The sequence below is a fragment of the Geotrypetes seraphini genome, chromosome 9 (genome assembly GCF_902459505.1).
Source record: "Geotrypetes seraphini chromosome 9, aGeoSer1.1, whole genome shotgun sequence".
NCBI lineage: Eukaryota > Metazoa > Chordata > Amphibia > Gymnophiona > Dermophiidae > Geotrypetes > Geotrypetes seraphini.
In genome coordinates this window covers 115,295,489-115,322,031 of record NC_047092.1, presented here as the reverse complement: position 1 = coordinate 115,322,031, position 26,543 = coordinate 115,295,489, and the positions used below count along the sequence as shown (strand labels likewise).

At 42.5% G+C, this 26,543-nt stretch overlaps 1 protein-coding gene across 2 annotated transcripts in view; it reads left to right on the top strand.

Moving 5' to 3' along the window:
- The window catches only part of ANO7 (anoctamin 7), a 454,465-nt gene that overhangs the window by 176,611 nt on the left and 251,311 nt on the right, over positions 1–26,543 (top strand). For both annotated transcript variants that reach the window (XM_033958099.1, XM_033958098.1), the window contains exons 11-12: positions 18,963–19,059; positions 22,282–22,425. In XM_033958099.1, the coding sequence (XP_033813990.1) occupies positions 18,963–19,059; positions 22,282–22,425 (241 nt within the window). The remainder of the gene's footprint in view (positions 1–18,962; positions 19,060–22,281; positions 22,426–26,543) is intronic.

The window sequence follows — 26,543 nt, the reverse complement described above, 5'->3', positions numbered from 1 at the left end:
CAGCCTCGGGGCTTTTGCTAGGCCGGCCCGTCTCGCATTATCGAAGTGGACCGGCCTAGCAAATGCCCCATGGCTGTTGCCGCTGCTGATCCGGGGGTGAGAAGGAGAGGCGTTGTCAGAAGTCAGCTGGCGTCAGAGATCAGGGCAGGAACATTGCTGGGGAAAACGCCGCATGCATCGCAAACTGCTGAAGGCTCCTATTGCATATACGGCAACACAGAGCCACGAATCACGAATAACGGCCGCACGGAGTTTCAACTGCGCATGCGTGCTAAGGGTTTTATTATAGTGGATAATTTCTGTTTATTCTCCTAATGAGAAACAAAAAGCCTTTTTATTTAATGTTGCATGAAAAATTATTGGGCATGCCTCCAGGGCTGTGGATAATGGGTGGGGACTTTAATATCACCTTGTTCCCTCCCATAGATAATACTAGTTCAGCCAGATACCACAGGCAATACTGAAGGGAGCTGCAGCAGATGGGGTTGATTGATGCATTCTATTCTCATGTTCATGACTCTTACTCTAGAATTGATTATATTTTCCTGGTTAAGCAGCTGACTGTGGCCCTTCAGAGGGCAGAAATCAATTCTATGATATGGTCAGATCATGCTCCTGTGATGGTTATCGTATCTAAGGGGGGGTGGGGTCTGGCCTTTTCAATTTTGGAAGTTAAATGACAGTATCCTTAATAATGAGGGTGGCTGACTGTATAAAATAATTCCAGAATACTTCACATTAAATTTATTTACCATCCCATTTCGCTTAGTTTTAGGGGCTATGGTGTTCTAGCACTGGCATTCTCCAATGTCAGTATCTAGTTGTTTCAGTTGCCAACGGTCTCTCCACACTCTTTAATTCTCCATTTATCCAGTTTTTCTGACAAGGACTTTGTTTCACTGATCTCTGTAACCCTTGAAGCCAAGTGAAAGAATGTTAGAATATTATCCCTGTGCACAGTGAGTTCCTGTCTGAGATTTGGTATTTTTTAGTGGAATTTTTTATGCCCATGATAAAAAAGAGCAGTTTAAATCTAAATTGATTGCTGCCTTTATGAAATATTTGAGGCTTTTTCTCCACTATATTTGAGAAATATGGTTCTCTATAGGGTGAACCTACTGCTGGCTAGTAACATCGATTGATTGGATTTAGGATTAATAGAATGTTACTAATTGATCACATGTGTGACATGTTTTTAAAATAATGCTCATGCCTGATTTAAAATCCTAACCTTTACCACCAATCCTTTTAACTTCTTTTTAACTATTTCCTCATTTTATCATAGTCACCCTTTCGAAAATTAAATGCTGCCACAGTAGATTTCTTTAGCGATATCACTCCAGATTTCTAAAGTGACATCACTCCAAATTTGATCATGTTATGATCACTGTTTTTCAGCAGACCCAACACAGTTACCTCTCTTACTATGCCCTGCATTCCACTAAGAACCAAATCTAAAATAGCTCCCCCTCTTGTCAGTTCTTGGTCTGGTTGCTCTAAGAAGCAGTCATTTATTGCATCCAGGAATTTCACCTCCTTAGCACTCCCTGATATAACATTTATCCAGTCAATGTTGGGTAATTGAAATCACCCATTTTACTGTTGCCCAATTTGCCAACTTTCCTAATCTCTGTAAACATTTCTTCATCTAAGAACATAAGAAACGCCTTCACCGGATCAGACTGAGGTCCATCTAGTCCGGTGCTCCGCACACGCGGCGGCCCATTTAGGTACTTCTTTTTGGAGACCCAACTTTACCGTATCCCTCAATATGATATGCAAGAAGGTGTGCGTCCAACTTGCGTTTGAATCCCAGTACAGTAGTCTCTGCCACAACCTCCTCCGGGAGAACATTCCAAGCACCCACCACCCGCTGTGTGAAACAGAACTTCCTGACATTTGTCCTGAACCTGCTGCCACTCAGTTTCAGGCTATGACCTCTTGTCCATGTCACATCTGAAAATGTTAGCAATGCTGCTTCTTGGTCTATTTTATCAAATCCTTTTAATATTTTAAAAGTCTCTATCAAATCCCCTCTCAGTCTTCTCTTTTCGAGGGTAAACAGTCCCAGTTTCCACAGTCGTTCTTTGTAGCTCAAATGCTCCATTCCTTTGACAAGTTTCGTGGCTCGCCTCTGCACTTTCTCCAACAGAGTTATATCTCTCATGAGGTATGGAGACCAGTGTTGGACACAATATTCTAAGTGCGGTCTAACCATTGTTCTATAAAGTGGCATTATGACTTCTTCCGATCTACTCGTGATCCCCTTCTTAATTATGCCTAGCATCCTGTTTGCTTTTTTCGCCGCTGCCGCACATTGTGCCGATGGCTTTAGGGTACTATCAATCAGTACCCCTAAATCCCTTTCTTGTTCGCATTTTGCTAATGTCACCCCCAACATCTTATACTCGTGTTTTGTGTTTTTCTTTCCTAGATGCATCACCTTGCATTTGTTTATGTTAAAGTTCATCTGCCACTTTGTCGCCCACGTTTCCAGCTGGATCAGATCATTCTGGAGGTCCTCGCAGTCCCTATGAGAGGCAACCGCCCGACATAGTTTTGTGTCATCTGCAAACTTTATTATATTGCATGTTGTTTCCTCTTCTAGGTCATTTATAAAAATATTGTACAAGATAGGCCCAAGAACCGAGCCCTGGGGCACGCCGCTAGTCACTTCCTCCCAGTCCGAGAATTTCCCATTTATGCTAACCCTCTGCCTTCTGTTTTCTAGCCATTTGCCGATCCATCTGTGCACTTCTCCTCCTATTCCATGGCTTAGTAGTTTCTTCATAAGCCTTGCATGTGGGACCTTGTCAAACACTTTCTGGAAGTCCAAGTAAATTATATCCACTGGATCTCCACTGTCCATTTGTTTGTTCACTTTCTCAAAGAATTGTAGTAAATTTGTCAAACATGACTTCCCTTTTCTGAAACCGTGTTGGCTAGCCCTTATTAAATTGTGATCCTCCAAGTGTTGAACAACGTTATCTTTTATCAGTGTTTCAATTATCTTCCCTGGAACCGATGTGAGGCTCATAGGTCAGTAGTTTCCTCTTGATCCTTTTTTGAAAATTGGGATGACATTTGCTATCCTCCAGTCTTCTGGTATTTGCCCAGTTCTAATAGACATGTTAGCTACGGATTATAATAATTCGCCAATTTCCACCTTAAGTTCCTTTAATACTCTTGGGTGAATTCCATCCAGTCCAGGGGATTTATCGCTTTTTAGTTTGTCAATCTGAAAGTATATCATGTCCAACGTCACATTTACTGTTGTGAGGCTTTCCTCTATGCCCCCGGTGAATATCTTCCCTGTGGTTGGCACTGATGAAATGTCCTCATTTGTGAAGACTGAGGCAAAGAATGAATTTAACCTATCGGCAACCTGTTTGTCCTCTTTAATTGACCCTTTCCTTCCCTGGTCGTCGAGAGGGCCCACTGCCTCTTTTGCTGGTTTCTTTCCTTTTATATATCTAAAAAAAGGCTTGAAGTTTTTGGCTTCATGTGCTATCTTTTCCTCAGACTTTTTTGGCGTCTCTTACCACTTTATGACACTTTTTTTGGTCAATTTTGTGACAGTTCCAGGCTTCTGTCATTTTTTCTCGTTTCCATTTTTTAAACGAGTTCCTCTTCTCCCTCACTGCATCTTTCACCTCTTTGGATAACTAAGCTGGTTCTCCTTTGTTCTTTTTTCGCCTTCCTTTGGATATCTTTGGAATGTGAAGATTCTGTGCTTCTGTGATGGTGTTTTTCAGTAGAGACCATGCATGATCAACTGTTTGGATGTCCGCTTTGCCTTTCTTGAGCCGTCTTCTTATTCTGAACTAGGGAATAGTAATGTAGAACTGAAAGGTCACTTGGACACACAAAGTCAGAGGCGTGAAGAAAGTACAAGTTTTATTCACAGCATGCATGCTGGATCCCTGAGCTCCAAGCTGGCTCAGAAGTGCCAAAACCAGGAAGATACAGAGATATTTATTCATTTTTCTGGCTATACAACTGAATTCTAGAAAAAGCTTTTCACGTGTTACTTTTCTTAACACTCATTGGTTCTAAGCTCACACTAGCAGGTCACTAGCAGGACACTTATCTAACTCTTACAGTTAAATGTACAGAAGGGCAGGGTACATCATGGCTCAAACTCTTATCTATTCAGCTTACAATGTGGTAAGGTAGGGACATACATTTTAGGCAGATGAAGTCAATAGACTGTTTTCAGCTATGTAGGCCAGAGCAATATTTTAAACAACAGTTAACCATTTCATGACCCTACAGACCTACTTGTATATTCCTTCCCTTCACACATGGAAATTCTGTCCATATAGATGCCACACTGCAATTTCTAGTGCAAAAAGTATACGAGTCTTGAATGAGTGGGTTATTCACCTCTAATCATGAGTTGTGTAGAAGAAATCATCTACATTTCTTGGTTCCACTTCCTGCATCCCTGGGCTGTGCTGTAGCTCCTCAGTTTCTCCTTCTAAATGCGAGTTGAAGGTGTCTTCTTAATCTGCTCTGTTTTGGTTTGTTATTTTCTGGTTTTTTATCCTGAATTTGAACTTTCTCGGTGCTTCAGAGGTCCCTAGTTTGCCTGGAGCAGCTGTGCCTGAGAGAAGATACAGACTCTCCCATCAGAAGTCTGTGACTGGGAGGGCAACTCTTTTACAGGGCACCTACCTAGTCAGCCTGCACTAATGCTTTTGTAAGGCTCAGGAATCAGTTACCTAGTAGCAAGGCTTTCCTGGTTATTACCAGAGCTTGAATGCAGGTTGTGTGGCTCCGTGTCGGTCCTGAGGGCTTTATCGGAAGCTGGCTGCATCCCCCCCCCCCCCCTTTTGACATGCATGTGGAGCTATGGGTGTCTAGAGCTTCAGAATCTTTCAGGATCTGACTGATAGCCTGAAGAAACAAGCATTGGGATTGTTTTTATATGCTTGTCTGAGGCAGAAACTTCCCCATTTCCTAACTTCTGTTTCAGCTGATGCAGGCACAGCACCAGCAGATTGTAAATACAGTACATTGCTGCCTTTGGGAGACATCGTGGGGGGTTTTCTGGGGCTAAGATTTGGGCCCAGTGCCTTCAAAAACATAATTACTGAAGTTTTTGTGCCAAAATGCTGCTGCAGCAGCCATCTTGGATTTCCCAATTTAATTTTAAAAGCCTCTGTCTCAGAACACCTCGATTTTGACTAAAGTTGCTATAGATGGACTCCTCAGGCTATGTTTCCCCTTATTCATGTCAAATTTGCACTGGTTGGCCGGCTGAGGAGCGTCCATTTCCCACATTCCACAGGCATGTGAGGGGGTGGGAGTGCTAGGCTTTGCCCCCTCTGGTCCCTCTAGGTCAGGGTGTCAAAGTCCCTCCTCGAGGGCCACAATCCAGTCGGGTTTTCAGGAGTTCCCTAATGAATATGCAAGAGATCTATTAGCATACAATGAAAGCAGTGCATGGAAATAGATCTCAGTATGATCTTGAATGGCCTGACTTATTTAAATGTCCAGATGAATATTTCTCAATAGTGTTATACATGCACAAATATCTTCTATATATCAGTGCTCCAACCTGGACCATACATGCTTATATATTTTCTAAAGGAAGCCTCAGCTCCACCACTCCACCGCAAAAGTACTATCTTACTGCGAGAAGCTTTATGTGGCGCCTCATCATTGGCCGTCCTTGTTTTGTATTGCTTAGTTGTACCATATAATAGCTTTAAATAAATATTTGCATGTTTCAATAAATATAAATGCTGCAATAAAGTGCTTGTGCTTTTGTTAATGTATTACTTAGCTTTATATTGTTGAGCTTGATTCACAGCCAAAAACTCAGGAGTCTGACCCGACATGTTTCGCATATAATGCTTTATCAAGGGTCCCCCGAGTGTGCTGTCGTCATCTGACTCCAAAAGTATGAAGCACACTTATATTTATTGAAACATGCAAATATTTATTTAAAGCTATTATATGGTACAACTAAGCAATACAAAACAAGGACGGCCAATGATGAGGCGCCACATAAAGCATCTCGCAGTAAGGTAGTACTTTTGCGGTGGAGTGGTGGGGCTGAGGCTTCCTTTAGAAAATATATAAGCATGTATGGTCCAGGTTGGAGCACTGATATATAGAAGATATTTGTGGAAATAGATCTCAAGCATATTCATTGGGGAAATCCTGAAAACTCAACTGGATTGCAGGGGTGTCATGCTATGAACATTGGTTACCAGGGTCATATCGCATTAAATATAAAATTTTGACCATCATGTACCAAGTGGTTTATGGAAGTGCCATGGTATTTGGCACAAATTTTGAAAAAAATCTATTGCAACCTGATCTTTACGCAGCGAGTGGTGGACACCTGGAATGCTCTCCCAGAAGAGGTAATTGCGGAATCCACCGTTCTAGGATTTAAGGGTAAGCTAGATGTACATCTCCTTATGAGAGGCATAGAGTGATATGGGGACTAAAACTATGCCAGGGTACACATGGTGGGGCCTCCGCGTGTACGGATTGCCGAACTTGATGGACCTAGGGTCTGATCCGGAGATGGCAATTCTTATGTTCTTATGATTGCTGCCTTCGAGGAAGGACTTTGATGACATCCCTGCTCTAGGTCGATAGAGTCATAGGTGACTTTTGGGACAAAGAGCTCTTCTAGGGCCCTTAGATAGCGACACAGCATCTTCAGTGCAGCAGAGACATGTGGACGCCTCTGGTCAATGAGGAAACAAGAGTCCCTGCAGGTATCCTTTGGGCATTACCCCTGATTTTGTTGGCCTTATGTTAGAAGACTATATGATTTATCAGGGTATAGCTGCACCATCTGTGGTCATGCCATCTGTTGCGCACGGGGGTTTACTCTCACAGAGTGCACTGCCACCTCTGGATGTTCACCTGCAGGAACCGGAGGCCCAGTTGGGGAAAGACTGGAATGGCTGGGGATCACATTCAATGCCTTTACTCCCTCTAAATGGATCTTCAGTTTGGAGGATTCAGGGTCTCAGACTGAGCTAACAGGAGATCTGTGAGACCTGAGGGTGTGCCATCCTTTTAAGACAGAGGCTTTATTGGATCTCATCACAGAATTCTTGTAGATAGTGAGGATTGAAATACCACAGACCTCTTCTGTCCTGAGTAACTCTAAGCCTTTGTTTCTTCACATCCTGACTTTCCAAGGATACTAATGGAGCATTCGGGGGCTCCAGGGCGGTCCCTGGAGGGGTGCAAGGACTCTAACAAAGTTATATGTGCTGGCTCCTAATTGCTAGCAGCTGTTTATCCCACCTAAAGTGGATTTGCTGGTAGCACAGGTTACCAAACAAATTTCTCTGTCTAGTGAAGGTGGATTGATTTTGAAGGATGTGCAAGACTGCAGGGTGGATTTATTTATTTATTTGATTTTTTTTAGCCCGTCCTCCCAAAAGAGCCCAGAACGGGTTACAATGAATATATTGGTGCATTAAAATTGTAAGTAAGATAGGTACTTAGAAATTCCCTTACTGTCCCGAAGGCTCACAATCTAACTAAAGTACCAGGAAAAATGACAATTAGAAGAGTAATAAAGAAAGAAAATAGAGATAGAGGAAAAAAATAAGAAAATAAACATACTAATAAGATTACAATGATCTAAAGGAATTTGAAAGGTTAAAAAGAGGGGAGATAAGAATAGATGCAGAGGGAGAACCGTTGAAGCAATAGAATTCTGGGGAAATTTAAATGAAATTTGAATGATAAAATAAAACAAAATAAGTGGTAAAACAATAAGTGAGATTAAAAAATATATCATAAACTAAAAAGAAGTGAAAATAAAATCAAAACAGTCAAAACTGAAGTCCAGCTGGAACGAGCCCCCGAGCCAACCGTTGGTCCGATGGCCGGACTGCAGCCCTCCTCCGTCGGCTCTCCCCTGCTGGAATGGGGAAGGAGCGAAGACAGTGTCGGGTACTCAAATGTCAGTTTGAGCCTAGGCTTTGGGGTTGAAGGCGGTGGCTATGACTTCCTTTGTTTCATGTACCTGCCATACTATATTGTGCCAGGCTCTATAGAGGAGGAGGACATTTATCCCTGTTGTTAATTTTAGGGGTGGATTATGTAGCCAATGTTCTCTGGGAAGTGTTCAGCATCATGAGCAAGGTCTCTGGTTGTTATCTCTACCCGTAGAATTCTCTGGATTAGGCATTGGTGGGAGATTCTGCTTCCACAGCTAAGTTGAGCAGCCTACTTTTCAAAGGCCAAATGCTCTTTGGCAAAGGGCTGGAGGACCTTATAACCAGTGTGGCAGATCATTACCCTAAGTCTTTGTCAGACAGCAAACCATGGGCCCCTGGGGGGATAGGTTGTGGTACATTTATTGGCTCTTGATGATGATGTCAGTCCTTAACGGAGTCCTCTGTTCAGAGTTCATTTTATGGCTGCCAACAGAAGTTTAGAGCCTGTAGGTGAGTTCAAGCCTCAGGTTTCTGCCTAGCAGCAGCCGCCAAGAAGTCCCAATGACACCAGGCCAGTTACCTGACACCCATGGATAGAAGAGAGGTTGTCATCTTACTGTGAAGCCTATGAGAGGATTTGCTTAGACCACCAGGTGCTGAACATTATTTGAGAGGGTTACAAGCTCAAACTCTTTTGTCCTCTATTGGATTTATTTGTGGACTCTCTGGCTGGGCAGTCATAGAAGGCAACCAAGGTCCAAGTAATAGTAAAACTGCTCATGGATATTCTAGCCATAGAATCCATACTGACTGAGGAATCAGGATTGGGCAGATACTCTATATACTTTATTGTGTCCAAGAGTGTCTCAGGTGAGTAGAAGCCATTAATGGATCTGAAGTTGATCAATGCAGCACTGAAAGGACCCTGATTCTGGATGGAGACTATGTGTATAGTCATATCTTCAGTAGCACTGGGGGAATTTCTAGTCTTGCTGGATTTGACAGAGCCTTCCTTGCATATTCTAATCTAATCTAATCTAATCTAAATCTTGGATTTATATACTGTGTCATTTCCCTAAAAGGAACTCGGTTCACATAAAAATCAATAATCAAAGCGAAAGTAGTTAGATTAGAGAAAAAAATAACTTATTAATGAAGACACTCATTCGACATCTTAGAGAGAAGATGACTAATTTTCATTAGAACAACTTTCTAAGAACTGTTGAAATAACAGTGTTTTCATAGATTTACAGAAAATCTGGAAGGAGAGAAGAGTTCTAACACAAGAGGAAATCCCATTCCAAATCATTGTAAAAGTATATGAGAAAGTATATTACCAATAGATTTTATTCCCATATTCCAGCACACAGATTCTATAGAATCCAATTCTCTGTACTTCCATTCTGTCTGGCAACAGTACTTCACACCTTTACCAAGGTGAGGGTATTTACAGCAGTGCACCTAAACAAGGCAGCAACCCAGGTGCATCCATACTTGGATGATTGCCTTATCAGACCTTAGTCCAAGGCTGAAAGTGAGAGCAGGGGCGAAAGTTGTCCAACTGCTATATGACCTAGGTTGGATCATCAGTTTTCAGAAAAACCACCTGTAGCCAACACAATCCCTAGAGTACTAGGGGGAAACCGCTTCAACATGGTAGAAGGCTGTGTTTTCCTACCTGAGCCATTCAAACTGAAGCTAAAATGCCAGATTTTGGAGATTCTGGCAATGCCACCTCCTATGGCTTGGTGCTATTTACAGGTTTTGGGGTTGGTGTACATATGCTTAACATCTGACCTCACGCAAGGAGGAGAGAAAGAGGGAAGAGGACATTCTCTTTCTGAGAGGAGAAGAGTACAAAGATTCAAATCACACCTAAAGTCCTTTTTCTTCAAAGATGCATTTGACATATAACTCATGACAGCCAAATCCTATCTTCTACCACAGACGCAATTCCCCCTTCCTACTTGTGTTAACCTTCTACGTCTTCCTATCCAATTGTATTTCTTTACTCTTACCTCTTGAAATCACTGTTAGTCCATAATGTCCATGTGTACATCTACATTGTCTTGTTAATGACTAATGTTTGTATATCCCCCATTTTTATAATTTTATTATTGTAAAACTGCTTGGAAATCTGATACACGGGATAACAAATTTAAATACAACTTGGAAATTTAGAAAAGACATATCTTTAGGTAAGTATACCTTTTTTTGCTCTGAGCTTTGATAGATTTGGGGAGAAAAGCTAAATTGTAAGTTCCCTTCTATAGACAGTTTAGATCTTAAAGAGCAAACTTTACTTAGCTGGTCTTCATAGAATCCGCTTTTTATGGTTCTACAGTTTTGTATGCTTGAACCTTCTGCTAGAGAGAGTTTCTGGCAGGCAGAGCAGGGTCTGGCTTAGTCTCCATTCCCTCCCATCTTCCCCTCTCCCTCTCAACCCTAGCTCATTTCTTTCGTTATAGTCTTAATTTATTATCAATTATTCTAATTAGGACAACAGGAGAACTCTATATTTCATTACCTGCAAAAAATCAAACACTAAATAAGCATACAATATAATCTTAAGACTTTCTAAGAAAGAAACACTAAATAAAGTATATAATAAAATCCTAAGGCTCTCTATACTAGTCTAATATATTCCTAGTAGCTTTTTTTCTCTCTTTCCTTATCTTTTTTTTCTTTCCTATTTAATATGGTGTTCTTTTCATTTCTTGTTTTTATATAATTTTGTACACCGTGCTGTTGGTATATCGAAGTGCGATTAAAACTTTAAAAAACATAAACATAATAAGGTTTAATTAATTAATTAATCAGCTCAATAATAAGATGCAGACAGTAGTCCAGCAGCAAGAGGGGTGTTATCCAATCTTTTGCACAGAGTGTCACAAGTATGGCAAGAAGTTATATGTGTGTGCTTGCTGCAAAGAGCTCCTATCTAGAGTAGCAAACTTTGAGGAGCTGAGGGGTACAGAGAAGTACATACAGGAGACATACAGGGATGTTATAGAAAATTCCCATCTCCAGTCTGGTAGCTCCTGTGCTGCCTAGGAGGAGAGAGCCCTCCTAGAAGGAGAGCATCACCCTGGTGAAGTAGGAAATAATCCTGTAACTAGGACCTGCCCACCAGGGGCTGCAATATCCTTTTGCACCCAGAATGTGTCTCTAGGGGCTTCTGCCCAGGAGGGAAGGGTTAGGACAGCTGTTATAGTTGGTGATTCGATCTTTAGGCATGTAGATAGCTGGTCGTGAGAATCACCTGGTCACTTGCCTGGCTGGTGTGAAGGTGACAGACCTCATGATCACATAGATAGGATTTTAGATAGTGCTCGGGAGGAGCCAGCTGTCTTGGTACATGTAGGTACCAATAACATAGGAAAATGTGGGAGGAAGGTTCTGGAAGCCAAATTTAGGCTCTTAGGAAGAAAGCTGAAATCCAGATCCTCCAGGGTAGCATTTTCAGAAATGTTGGTGAATCTGGAAGATGTACTAAGCCAAAACGACAAGTTAAAAAGTGATAAATCACCTGGACCGGATGGTATATATCCCAGGGTACTAAAAGAACTCAAACATGAAATTGTTGACCTGCTGTTAGTTATCTATAACCTGTCACTAAAATCGTCTATAGTACCTGAAGATTGGAGGGTGGCCAGTGTTAACGCCAATTTTTTAAAAGGGTTCCATGGGAGATCCAGCAAATTACAGATCGGTAAGCCTGACTTCAGGGCCAGGCAAAATGTTGGAAATAATTATAAAAAATAAAATTGTGGAGCACGTAGACAAACATGATTTAATGAGACAGAGTTAGCATGGATTCAGCCAAGGGAGATCTTGTATCACCAATTTGCATGACTTCTTTGAAGGTGTGATTAAACATGTGGATAGAGGTGAATCGATTAATGTAGTGTATCTAGATTTTCAGAAAGCATATGATAAAGTTCCTCATGAGAGGCTCCTGAGAAAATTAAAGAGTCATAGAATAGGTGGCAAAGTTCAGTTGTGGATTAGGAATTGGTTATTGGACAGAAAACAGAGGGTAGGGTTAAAAGGTCATTTTTCTCAATGGAGGAGAGTAAACAGTGGAGTGCCACAGGGATCTGTACTGGCACCGGTGCTATTTAACTTATTTATAAATGATCTGGAAATTGGAACTATAGATGAGGTTATTAAATTTGTAGATGACACTAAACTGTTCAAAGTTGTCTAAACGCATGCAGATTGTGAAAAATTGCAGGCAGACCATAGGAAATTGGAAGATTGGGCGTCAAGTGGCAGATGAAATTTAATGTGGACAAATGCAAAGTGTCCCGAATCACAGTTACCAGATGCTAGGGTTCAGCTTGGGGGTTAGTGCACAAGAAAAGGATCTGGATGTCATTAGGCAGAAGGTTTCATTGTATTGTCTACAATGTGCGGCGATGGCCAAAAAAGTAAACAGGATGCTAGGAATTATTAAAAAAGGGATGGTTAACAAGACTAAGAATGTTATAATACCCCTGTATTTCTCCATGGTGCGACCTCATGTGGAGTATTGCGTTCAGTTCTGGTCTCCTTATCTCAAGAAAGATATAGCAGCACTAGAAAAGGTTCAAAGAAGAGTGACCAAGATGATAAAAGGCATGAAACTCCTCTCGTATGAGGAAAGACTAAAAAGGGATAAAGGGAGATATGATTGAAGTCTACAAAATCCTGAGTGGAGCAGAACGGGTAGAAGTGGATTGATTTTTCACTCCGTCAAAAATTACATAGTCTAATGGACATTTGATGAAGTTACAGGGAAATACTTTTAAAACTAATAGGAGGAAATATTTTTTCATTCAGAGAATAGTTAAGCTCTGGAATGTATTATCAGAGGTTGTGGTAAGAATAGATAGCATAGCTGGTTTTAAGAAAGGTTTGGACAATTTCCTGGAGGAAATGTCCATAGTCTGTTATTGAGAAAGACATGGGACTAGCCACTGCTTGCCCTGGATCGGTAGCATGGAATTTTGCTACTCTTTGGGTTTTGGCCAGGTACTAGTGACCTGGATTGGCCACCTTGAGGAGGGGCTACTGGGCTTGATGGACCTTTGTTCTGACTCAGTAAGGCCATTCTTATGCTTTAATTCCTGGTACCCTTTGCCATTTTCATCCCTGCTCTCCAAATGTTCACCTATTTTTCTGCATCAGATTGAAATCCAAGAAGTCTGTGTCCAGAGGCTGACCTCTGAACAAACCTGCTAATTGTGAGTATAATTGCTTATTTATTCAATAAAGCATAATTCAGAAGATTTTTTTTCCAAGATGGCACCAGATTAGGTCATAGGTGGTGATGCCTCCTTTATTCTTTTATTCTGAAATTTTTTTTTTCATTTTTCTTCAATATCTTTCTTTAACTTTTAATCTTTCAATTTTTTTTCATTTATACCTAACTCGATTTGATTTTCTTTCCCTAACTGTAATTTAATTTTTCATCTTATTCCCATTAGCCTGACCGTTGGCTCTTTGGCCTAAGAGTTTCTAATGGCATCAGGCTTTCTACCTTTTCTGGATCAATTTTTTTCTCATCAGTCTGCTGGTGTTTGGTGGTGTACTGTGGCGATGGAGGGCAGTGGCTGGGGGGATCAATGTTCCCTCAGGCTCTTTGTGGCTTGCTAGGGTGGGAGTAGCGCATTGTGGAGGATGCAAAGGATGCGCTTTGATGAAGCGGGAACCCATGATGATATCCAAAAGCTGAGGAGGGCCTTGCAATGACTGGAGAGATCACTTGGCTTTATTCTCCTTCTGTGCAGAGGTCTGCTCCAGCTTTTTCAGTCTCTGGTAAGGATGGTTTGCTAAGGAGCCCTCCATTGTTTCTTCCATCGGCTATAGCTGGTGAAGCTGTGAAGCGTCTGATGGCTGTGCCTTCGGTTCCCCACCTTTGGGAGTTGGATGATGGTTGTGCGCCATTCTTCTGCGATCTGAGACTCCTACCTTGGTGGACATACACTTCTGTCTCAGACCGCTGTCTTTGAATGCCTCTGAACTTGGGTGCTGTTTCTCCATCTGGCAGAAGCTGATTGTCTTGCCTGCCATGATTTTGTCCTGCTATGACGATGGAGTTAACTTCTGCTTCAGCAAACTGTTGGCCTTGCATAGAATGAATCAATATGTTCCTCATTGATGGGCTGAGATCATCTTCAATGTCTTTATTTTATTTTATTCCCCGTTTTCCTCTCTGTTTATTTAATTTATATTCAACCTGTATTTAATTCATAACAGCATAGTACCATGCACTATTTTACTGTGTTAACTTTTGATTTGTTATATTATTCTATACCCTTTTCTCCCAAGTATTACCTGTATTTCTTCTGCCTTTTGATACAGGTTGTGTTCAGAGATGGGGGGGTTTTTCCATTACTTCCTTGGCTTATATTATAATATAATAATAATTATAATAAACTAGCTGATGGCCCGGCGTTGCACGGGTATTTAATTATAGCAATAACACTGTAAATGGATTCAAATAAAGATACTTTATAGTGGTGAATGAAATTATTTTTTTACAGCTTTATAAAAAGTACAATATTCAAATTATAATGTGAAATATTTGACAAAATGAATACAATACAACTAACACAAAACTTGATTATAAACAACATTTTTAGTTTCACCTCCAGGAGCAAGAACATATAAATTCTTGGGTGAACCCACCCTTGAGCAAGCAACATAGAGTTGTCCATGGGAAAAACAGGGGGATCTTATATCCACTCCACAGTATGTAATAGTCTGTCCCTGTGATTTGTTGATTGCGATAGAGAATGCAAGTCTCACTGGAATTTGCAATCTCTTAAACTGAAAAGGAAGATGTGTTGGAATAAGTGGTATCCGCGGGATAAATACGGTTTCACCTTGTCCCTGTCCCGAACAAAAGTTTCAGTATTGATTTAAACAACTAAATATGTGGAAACTCAGGTTGAAAAGAAACTCCATGCAGGTTTTTCCCGGTTCAGAATGGAACCTGTGTTCCTAGTTCAGCATATGTGAGTACTCATGTAATGTAATAACATTATGAACTGGGGTGCATGAAGGAAACAGTTACAAACACAGTTAGAACATACAAACTCTATATGTATGGTGTCCGTGGTAGAATAGTAACGATGTCCCTAGTGGTTATAGTGTCATAAAAAGTGTTTTATAGTTGGAATTACTGTGAGAATGGCAGCTTTTTACATTTTTTCCATTGACATGAATGGGTGAAATCTGATTTTCTGTTTGTAGCTCCGCGCACGTGTGCAGGTGGGCCACGAGACCCCCAGAACATATCACCCCAGGTAGTGAGGGATCTGCATACCAAGTTTCGTTCAAATCGGGCAAGCCGTTTTTGCGTTGGCAGCTTTTTACATTTTTTCCATTGACATGAATGGGTGAAATCTGATTTTCTGTTTGTAGCTCCGCCCACGTGTGCAGGTGGGCCGCGAGACCCCCAGAACATATCACCCCAGGTAGTGAGGGATCTGCATACCAAGTTTTGTTCAAATCGGTCAAGCCGTTTTTGCGTGATCGCGGCACATACACACACACATACATACACACATACCTCCGATTTTATATATATATAGATTTTGTATTATAATTATATTATAATATCTTATATTTTGATCCCAAACTGGGACAGACAGGGAAATTCCTTGTACCTCAGCATTGCATTCTAAAGGTTCTATTATTTTCTAATGTTAAAATTTTTTTCTTCTTTGTTGTATCTACTTTTCTGTAACTACATCCAACCGAAAGGCATTTTGCGGTATATAAATATAGTCTTATGTTATGTTAAAGACTTATGTTATATGAGCATTCTGAGTGTGTGTTAGCGTGTCATCATGGTTTAACAGGCTAATAAGTGCATCTTATGTCCAGCTCCTTCTCCCACTAGGCAAGGACCAGGCCTCCCAACTCTTAAACCTACAGAACTGTCTCACTAACATCAAAAATTGGATGACCCACAACAAGCTCCAACTCAATGCTTCAAAAATGGAGCTCCTCTGGGTCGGGAAAGAAAACTCGAACTACGCCCACCCAGGGACCGCTGACCAGGCAATATGCCTGATGGGCCGCCGCGTGAGCGGACCGCTGGGCTGGATGGACCTCTGGTCTGCCCCGGCGGAGGCGTCTACTTATGTACTTATCACTCTCTTGGGACAGTGCAAAAAGACTGGATAACACCCCTCTTGCTGCTGGATTACTGTCTGCATCTTAGTATTATTGAGCTGTTTAATTAAACCTTGTTAAGGTACTAGGAATATTAGTATAGTAATAAGAGAGCCTTAGGATTATATTATGTGCTTACTCCCTCTTTTACTAAGGCGTACTAGCGTGCCTTAGAAAAAGGACCCCTTAGTTTTTGATTCTTAGCAAGTAATGACATATAATAAGAATCTATAATAAACAGAATTAGGAAAAATAAACTGCACACACTCATCCTACACTGTAGGGGGCAGCATCTGATGAGTGATGTAACGATCATCATTTCCCCTCCCATGACCTATCCAAGGTGGTGGCAAGCAGTGTGAAACAGGAAGAGCTCATAGGAGCATTCACTATTTGCTGCCTTCTTGAAAAGGGGGCATGGCTTGAGTGGAAACTCTAATCAAACACCAATTGGATACGGTCCTTAACGAGGGGAATCTGCGAGATCCCCGTCAACATGGGTTTACAAAAGGGAGGTCCTGTCAAACCAACCTGATCAGCTTCTTTGACTGGATGACGAGGAAGCTGGATATTGGGGAGTCCCTGGACGTCGTGTACTTGGATTTCAGCAAAGCATTCGATAGCGTACCACATCGCAGGTTGTTGAGCAAGATGAGCTCTATAGGTTTGGGAGATACCTTGACTACATGGGTGGGGGACTGGCTAGGAGGTAGACTTCAGAGGGTGGTTGTGAATGGCTCCCCCTCCGAAACGACAGAGGTGATAAGTGGAGTGCCGCAGGGCTCGGTCTTGGGCCCAATCTTGTTCAACATCTTCATAAGGGACTTGGCTGATGGGCTTCAGGGTAAATTAACGTTATTCGCCGATGACGCCAAATTATGCAATATAGTGGACAAGAACACAACGGGACCTGACAACAAATCCAAGACCGATAGTATGGCACACGACCTCCTCCTACTGGAGAATTGGTCCAGGACCTGGCAACTAAACTTCAATGCCAAAAAATGCAAGGTCATGCACCTTGGCAACAAAAATCCATGTAAGATTTACACTCTTAATGGTGAGATCCTAGAGAGAACTGTAGCGGAACGAGACTTAGGGGTAATCATCAGTGAGGACATGAAGACTGCAACTCAGGTGGAGAAAGCTTCATCTAAAGCCAGACAAATCATGGGTTGCATACGAAGGAGTTTCGTTAGCCGTAAGCCCGAAGTCATAATGCCATTATAGTCCATGGTGAGACCCCATCTGGAATACTGTGTACAATTCTGGAGACCACATTACCGCAAAGATGTGCTGAGACTTGAATCGGTCCAGCGAATGGCCACACGGATGGTCACGGGGCTCAGGGATCTCCCGTATGAGGAACGGCTGAATAAATTGCAGCTCTACTCCCTAGAGGAACGCAGGGAGAGGGGGGACATGATCGAGACATTCAAGTACCTCACGCGCCGTATCGAGGTGGGGGAGGATATCTTCTTCTTCAAGGAACCCACGTCAACATGAGGGCATCCATGGAAAATCAGGGGAGGGACATTGCATGGCGACACCAGGAAATACTTCTTCACCGAGAGGGTGGTGGATCGATGGAATGGTCTTCCGTTGCAGGTGATTGAGGCCAGCAGTGTGCCTGATTTTAAGGCTAAATGGGATCGAAAGGTGGGATCTCTTTGCAAAGGGAGGTAGGGGAAGGTCATTGGTGTGGGCAGACTTGATGGTCCTTGGCCCTTATCTGCCGTCACTTTCTATGTTTCTATGAATTATGCAGGACTATGCAAAAGAATGGGGTTATGGCAGGTTTAGGGGCTTAGGGCTATGCAAAAGGGGTGGGGCTATGATGTCCCAATCATCAAAAGGGGCAGGGAGTAGGTGAGGTTTGGGTGGAGAGTGGGTTTGGCTTGGGCAGATTCTCAATTCCTGGAAATGAGTGTGGCACTTGTCATCATCAATTTGACAAATGGTATATAAATTATACTATTAATATATATGAGAATTTTAAACAACTACATTGTGTATAAATAATATTACAAGATGGAAAGAGAGAGAACAACCAAACAGATAAAAATTAAAAATGTACCCCCTGATATTCAGCCTGTGGTGGTAAGTGGTTTTTAAACCACTGACATAGGGTTACCAGACGTCTGAATTTACCCAGACATGTCTGGGCATCTGGATGGCTTTTCAAAACCGGGTACTTTGTCTGTTGGGAGGGGCATCTGCGCATGCGCGGATGCAACGCAGTGATGTCATGCGCATTCACCGTATCTGCACATGCCTTCCTGACCGAGACAAGCAGGCTGAGGGGGGCAGAGCTATGGATGAGGCATGGGTGTAATGGGGCGGGGATGGGTGGAACTGGGCAGGCCTGAGAGGCGGGTCTATGGGTCCGGATTTTACATACGTAAAATCTGGTAACCCTACACTCACAGCCACAGTTTGAATTAAGCCTGAATATTTAATGGTGGGCCATATTGGGGCACTAGCATTGAATATCTATGTCAGAGCAGATACCTGTAAGTTAACTGGGCACTGGCAAATATTCAGACTAGTACCTGGTTAGTACTGCAGATGAAGTTAGGACAGCCTTTTTTTTAGCCCTGGTGTGAGGGTGGGTGAGGGAGAGTGAAAAATCTGTAGATGCAATTTTGTTAATTCTTCTTCTCTCCCCTTTCTTGTTTTTCTCTTTCTCGTTATCCTCTCACTTTCCAATTCCTTCTTCCTACTGCCCTTTCTCTTTCTGCAATTGTCTTTCATCTTTTTCTGGTGCTCCTTTCATTTCCCTCTGTTTTCTAACCCATTGCATTGTCTTCTTGCCTCTTTCTTGACCTCCTCTTATTTTCTGCTTTATATTCACTTCTCCGATTACAGTATGGAGATCTGCAACAAGAAGGAGGAGTACCTCATGTGCCCTGTCTGTAAGATCTGCCCGTACTGGAACATCTCCAACATCTGCACCACCTATAAGGTTAGAGCTGGATATGATAAAGGTATTGCAGAAAGGGAAATTAGCTGCACCTGTTATTAACAGAAGGTGGTGCCTCTGGTGACAGCGGACAATATGGTACTAGTGGGATACTGGCAGTGGCACTGGATGGCATAATAGTGAGAAAACTGTTGCCTCTTTTTATAGACTCATTTACTGCTCCATTAGCAAATTTTAAATTAAAATACCAATACACACTAATGGATTGCTAAAATATTGACATAAGTAATTGAATTCTATTAGACCTTGGGTCTTTCTTCTGGTACAAAAAAAGAACTTTGTGCTACAGTGTTTGAGAAGTCCAGGCTTACACTACAGTTTCTGGGCTTGCTTCAGTAATCCTGGATTAATATAAATTGTGCAGGGTGTGACTAATGCACAACGCTCCAACACCACAGTAAAAAGTACCATGGTGGGAGCGATTTTTCTTGACTGGGTTTTGCTCAGCATGAATAGCATGCAAATTATATGCATTCTATTCATGCGGAGCAGCACCAGTAAAATGAGCAATCGCTAGGCACAGCTCCTCCTTCTGCCTGCAGCTGCCTTTCTCCTTCCCTCTGCCCAGCTGATGGCTGCTCTTGAGTCGCAATCAGCGAGCTGGCCGAATGGCAACTACTGGCTCAAGTGATTCACAGCTTCCCCTGCTGATTCTGGAGTCACAATCCGCTCTTTTTTTTTTAAGAAGGGTGCAACAATTTTTTTTCTTTTAATTGACACTGTTGCTGTGTGTTGTGTACCTCACACAACGTATGCAGGACAGCTACAGGCAGGTCCAGACCTAACAGAAAATTTTGCCTCATAAAACAGGGGCATTCACTTTGTGCATTTGCAAGGGTTCTCAGTGGCTGTTCCTCCTGCCTTGTTCCCGCAATATATAGTATGGGGCTCATAATCGAAAGAGAAAAACATCCAAAAACCGGCTTAAGTCGGCACTTGGACGAACATGTCTCAAAAACGTCCAAGCACCGAAAATAAAAACGGGTTTTGGACGTATTTCTAAATGACCTAGGCCTTCATAGTGCCGCTCAACATCCAAAGCTAAACGGGGCGGTTCGGGAGGCATGTCGAGGGCAGGAGTTGGGCGGGATGTGGGCCGGCTTAGACTTAGTCGTACAGCATGTAAAACCGAAAGTTTTACAAAAGAGCTTAGACAGAACTTGGATGTTGTGACTTAGACCATGTAAAACATGGTCTAAGTCACAAAAACCCACCTAAACTCACCAGATAAGCACTTCAAACACATAACACAGACCCCCACACACTACCCCAGTGATCACCAACCAACCCCCCCCCCCCACCCCCATAAAAATTTTATTCACAACTTTAAATTTCAGCCTCCAGACCATCATCACCTGGCCGCCTGGCATAGGAAAGACTAGTCATCCAGCCCAGAGGCAGCTTAAGTCATCTTCGGGGTGGGTTAGGGACCCATAGAGAAGAGGACCCATGCCCATAAGCCCCTGTAATCACTTAAACATGTGCACTCCCCTATACACCCCCAAAACCCTTTTTTACTGGCATATAAGTGGCTCCTGAAGCCATTAGGGCTATTGGGGTGGTAGATAAGTGGGTCTAGGGGATTCTGGAGGTGGTTTGGGGGGCTCCCCATCACCTATAAGGGAGCTGTAGTGAGGAGAAGCCATGGCACCCTTTTTGTGAAGTTCACAGCAGTGCCCTGTAGGGTACCCCACTATTTAGGTGGCATGTCTGGGTGTGCAGTCCATCACTTTGCAGACCCCTCCCACATCCAACAGGGCTTGTTCTAGGCGTTTTGGACTTGGACGGAAAGTTGGACGGAAATGTAGTATAAAGATGGATGATTTAGAGGCTTGGACGATCAGATTGGCAGGACGTATAATTAGACAATTTTCGAAAGTAAAAAAAAGTTGGACGTCTCTTTCGAAAATGTGTCTTAGGCTCGTTTTAACTTTGAACGACTTGCGAGATGGAAGTAAACAGACTTAGACGTCCCTTTCGATTATGCCCCTCCACGTCTCTGACATACTGATTTTACCTTTTTAGCTCTTTCCTTCCTTTTTTGTTTTTTTGCCCCTGTCCACTCAAATTTCACCATGCACTTTTCTTCTTTTCACCTACCTATCAACTTTCCATCTCCTTCTTTCACCCCCTAGCTCTCCCATTTCCCATTTTGCCCCTTCCCCTTCCCCATCCTCCTATTCCCATTTATCTTTCATCTATTTCCCATTACCACATGTCTATCCTCTGTACCAGTGCTGCCTGATTAAGGGAAAAAAAAATTTCAATTTGATTTACCCTGTTGAATTGATTTTTCAATTCAATTTCAATGACACAGCTTTTTAAGTTTAAACATTTTATTTAACCAAGGCAATATCATGTCACAGGTAGGAATATCCAATCTATAACATAGTGTCTTTGCAGCTTAGTGTATATACTCAAATATAAACCGAGGTAACATTTTTTCCATAAAAAAAGGAGGAAAAAAGTTTGACTCAAATATAAATGGGAGGGTTTAATATTCAAGTGCAGTTCAGTGCCTTGCCCTGCCAGGCTCTGTACCCTGTTCCCCCTCCCTTGGTGCTCTGCCAGGCTCTGCGTTCAGACTCCTCACTCACTCACTCTCCCACCCTGCCAGGTTCTGTACCTTTTCCCCCCTCCCACCCAATGCCTTGCAGGTTTCCACTAGGACTGCCATGAGACCTGATGGTCCAGCGGTGGCCGAGAGAGGAGGGACCCATTCTGCCTCCTGTTCCAGCTGATTCTAATTATTTTTATCTCCCTCCCATTTCCCTTCCCCCCCCTGTGTATCTTAAGTATCCCTGGTGGTCCAGCAGTGAATTACTAATTTGTCACTGAATTGTTTAGTTGCTGTTCTTTCTGGGATTTGCACTTTAGGTTTTTTTTTCTCTCCCTTTTCTCCAACACACACTCAGCTCTTTGTGCAGGTTTTCACTTCACTCCTAGTATAACTAAACTGCTCAGCTACACCTTTTTTCAAAAGGGAGAACTGAGTCTGAGCCTCTTAGAGCCTTGGTTAATAATCCTGAACTACCTGAAAATTTGTACCTAAAATAAAACTATATTGAAGAAATGCAGTTAAGTGATTATGTATGGTACATATTTTGCTATCTAAGTACCTAGACTTGTGACTAGTGATGAGTAGGAGTAATTTGCAGCTGTAGATTCTGTTAAAGTATGCTGCTCTTCTCTGGTATCTCTCAGGCTGGCCTCCTCTTTGACCATGGAGGGACCATTTTCTACAGCATCTTCATATCCCTGTGGGCAGTGACATTTCTGGAGTACTGGAAGAGGACAAATGCCACCTTGGCACACCACTGGGACTGCTTTGATTTCCAAGAGATTGAGGTATGAACTGAACTTGCTGCACCTTTTGTGGCTCTTGGGGAAAAGGGGATGGTAATGGTCTAGTGCTTCAGTGCTTGGTCTGAGATCCAGGACATTGCTTTTCTCATTAACATTCTCTGTGACCTTTGGTGAATCATTGTATCTCCCCTTGTCTCAGATACCCACATAGTTTATTCCTCAGGGAAGGTACTTGTCCTGCTTGTATTTTGTTTTACGGCATGATTTAGAGAGCTATATAAATGTCAAAATAGATAAATAAACGTGAGCGGTAAATAGATAGCTTGAGTTAAAGAAACACACACTATATATCCGAATGCAAGCATGTGAGTTTTAAAAGTGTCTCCATCGACTAGTATGTTTCCTTCAACCCAACTGCATGAGCAACAGGAACAAACAGGCTTCTGGTTTCCATTGTGTAAAAGTACCGCTTTAAGGCTTGCTTTGCTTGAATCAATGAATAGTCTCCATTTGTCAGAAATATGTTCATATCCCAGTTCACGCATAAGGCCATTTATATCAGTACAGAAACAAATGTTTCCTTCCATTTGGTAAAAGGAAGCCAGGATGGTGTGACGATCATGGAAAATAGATATTTTGGTGTCCTGCCTTAACAGATTCCATTGCTTCAGCCTTGAACCCAATTCTGCTTTCTGTTTTGACAGTGACAAATCTCTAACCAGATCATTAAGATTTTCTTGAGTTAGCAGGTGAGGTTGTTTTTCATTCACAGCAGCAGAGGCACATTTTTCATCTGAACTTTCGGCACATTGTGCTTCAGATGTGGAAGGAGGAATTGGAACTGGATTCTCCGAGTCATGAGGAACGGGTTTAATTGCTGACGGGCAATCAGGATGCACAATTTTTTATTTATTCCTCTTTGTGAATCCAGCGATTTTTGCCATGCAAAAATAACAGTCTGAGTGATGATTTGTTGGTTCATGCCACACCATGGGTACAGTGAAAGGCATCTTCTTCCGTTTCCCACTCAGCCACTATGTTAATCCGAAATAGCAGATAGTTCAGCACACATGAGGTGCCTACGCTTTATTTTGGTTGACAACTTTACAGCCCAAATAATGCTTGTATGCACTTTGAAGTCTGCTGGACAGATTCTTTCGTTGATCTTGTGCAGTAAATTGTCCGCAGACATAACAGAAATTATCAGGATGGTTAACATAATAATTATAATTATCAGGATGGTTCATAATAATTATAATATCTTAGACAAAAACAAACAAAATATAAAAAAATCGTAGGTAGAAAAAGCAGCACAGTTGCTTTTTAGTATAAACTTTCAAATTACTGGTATATGTGATCGATGATCTGTCCTAAAATGCAATATCGTTTTACAGAAACAGTAAAATACTGATGCTTCACGGAAGCATTATTGATGAAAATGATATAAACATAAATTGATGCATAACTTTAAATCTGAAAACAATTTTCGTCTTTCACATCCTGTTTTTGAGTCAGCATATGGCCCTTGTTAAGGTACAGGTGACAGAAAGAACTCCAGTAGCAAAATGCTTGTTAACTAGTGTTTGTTTGTTTCTCACACGCCCTTATCCAGGGTGAGTTACATATTAACATACAAAATAAAAAGATTTACATTTATCCTACAAAACACTTATCTGTGATCTCAATCCCAGGAGCAGGTGCATATGTGCTTGTTTTTGTTTGGAGGGTAGATCTAGTGTGTGTCTGCCTGAGCCATGATCATGTCTTTTCTGATATCTCAGCTATTTCTTTCTTCTTCCCAGTATCTCCAGCGTAAACAAAATTAGTAGTAGTAGTAGTAATAAACAGAACTAGGGCTAGAATATGGCACTTTGAACTACCCAGCTATTTTTCTCCTCTAGTTTATATTTTCTGGATCAGTTCTCTTCACCTTGCCCTGCCCTCACTCTTTGTCATTGCAGTAATAGTCTTGGGCTGGGACCTATACATTACAACTCTTTCCGGAAGCTTGCAGTCTTGGGCACTTAATACAGCCACTAAACAATGACCATGACTCTGCCTGTGAAGGCCAGTCCTGGCTAACTTAGAGAGTAGAAGACCAGACTCAGGGATCAAACCAGAGACCAGACAGTGCATACAATTCACTACCTTAGGGCTTTACCTACATACATGCTAAGGATGTCTTATCTGTCAAGTTGAGACTAGAGAATGACACAGGGAAAAAATTTGTCCACCGTCCCTGTCCCCGCCCCATCCCCATGACCACTGTCCCGCCCTTTCCCCATCCTGCAACCACTGTCGCCACCCTGTCCCCGCGACTACTATCCCCGCAGCATCCATACAAGCCTCAGTACTGCAATATTTAACTTATTCCTTCCTTATAAATCAAAGTTCTGGCTGCTGAACTAGAGAAAGAAATGTTCAGCTGGCAGGGCTTTGTTTATAAATTTTTATCAACACAACTAATGTACTACTTTATCCTAAAGCAAAAAAAAATAAAAAAAATAAATATAAATGTTTTTTCTACCTTTGTTGTCTGGTTTCATCTTCTCCTCTTTCATTTCCTTCCATCCACTGTCTGCCTTCTCTGTCTCTTCCATATGCTTTGTTACTGTGCCTCTCCCTCCACCCCCACCCCCATTGGTCTGCCACCCTTCTTCCCTCTGCTCCCCCCATAGCCTAGAATCTCTCTCTTCCTCATTTCCCTTCAGTGTCTGTTCCTCCCCACCCCACCTTCCCCAGTTCCCTTCAGCGCCTGATCCTCCCCACCCCCACCTTACCCAGATCCCTTCAGCACCTGTTCCTCTCTAGCCCACCTTCCCCAGTTCCCTTCAGCGTCTGTTTCTCTCCATCCCACTTTCACCAGTTCCCTTCAGCGTGTTCCTCTCCACCCCACCTTCCCCAGGTCCCTTCAGCATCTGTTCTTCTCCACCCCACCTTTCCTCCCTTTCTCCCTCCCTGCTCCTTAACTTCATGGCAGACAATTTCTCTAAAAGTGCTTCCTACCAGCAGCCAAAGTGTTGAAATCGCATGTGGCTGCAGGAAAGGTCATCTCTGATGCAACTTCCGGTTACGTCAGAGATGATCTTTACGGCAGCCACACGTGATTTCAACACTTTGGCTGCTTGTAGGAAGCACTTTTAGAGAAGTTGCCTGCCGTGAAGGTAAGGAGCAGGGAGGGAATTGCTCAGACGGTGGCAGCAATCAGGCTCAGGTGGCGACAATTGGGCAGCAGCGATCAGAAGGGATGGAGGGAGATGTTTGGGCGGCGGCGGCATCTATCAGTATGGAGGGAGGGAGCGCGATCGGTGACCGCGCGCATTCCCTCCGTTCACTGCGGAGACAAGGCCATTCACTGAAACATAAGAAACGCCTTCACTGGATCAGACCCTAGGTCCATCTATTCCGGTTATCCGCACACGTGGAGGCCAAGCCAGGTGCTCCCAGATGGAAACTCTGATTACCCGTATCCCTTAATGTGATTTGCAAGGAAGTGTGCATCCAACTTACGCTTGAAACCCAGAATGGTAGTCTCTGTCACCACCTCCTCTGGGAGAGCATTCCAAGCATCCACCACTCACTGTGTGAAACAGAACTTTCTGACATTTGTCCTGAGCCTGCTGTCCCTCAGCTTCAGTCCATGACCTCTTGTCCGTGTCACATTTGACAATGTGAATAACGATGTTTCTTACTCTATTTTGTTGAATCATTTTAGTATTTTAAAAGTCTCTATCATATCCCCTCGCAGTCTCCTCTTTTCGAGGGTGAACAATCCCAGTTTTCCGAAGCATTCTTTGTAGCTCAAATTTTCCATACCTTTTACTAGCTTCGTGGCTCGCCTCTGCACCCTTTCCAGCAGGGTTATATCCTTTTTTAGATATGGAGACCAGTGTTGGACACAGTACTCCAAGTGTGATCTGACCATTGCTCTGTAAAGTGGCATTATAATGGCCGCCGATCTACTCGTGATCCCCTTCTTTATCATGCTCAACATTCTGTTTGCTTTCTTTGCCGCTGCTGCGCATTGAGCCAACGGCTTCAGGTTCCTGTCTATCAGAACCCATAGGTCCCTTTCTTGTTCGGTTTTGGCCAAAATTACACCTAACATTTTATATTCATGTTCCTTATTTTTCTTACCCAGGTGCATCACCTTGCATTTG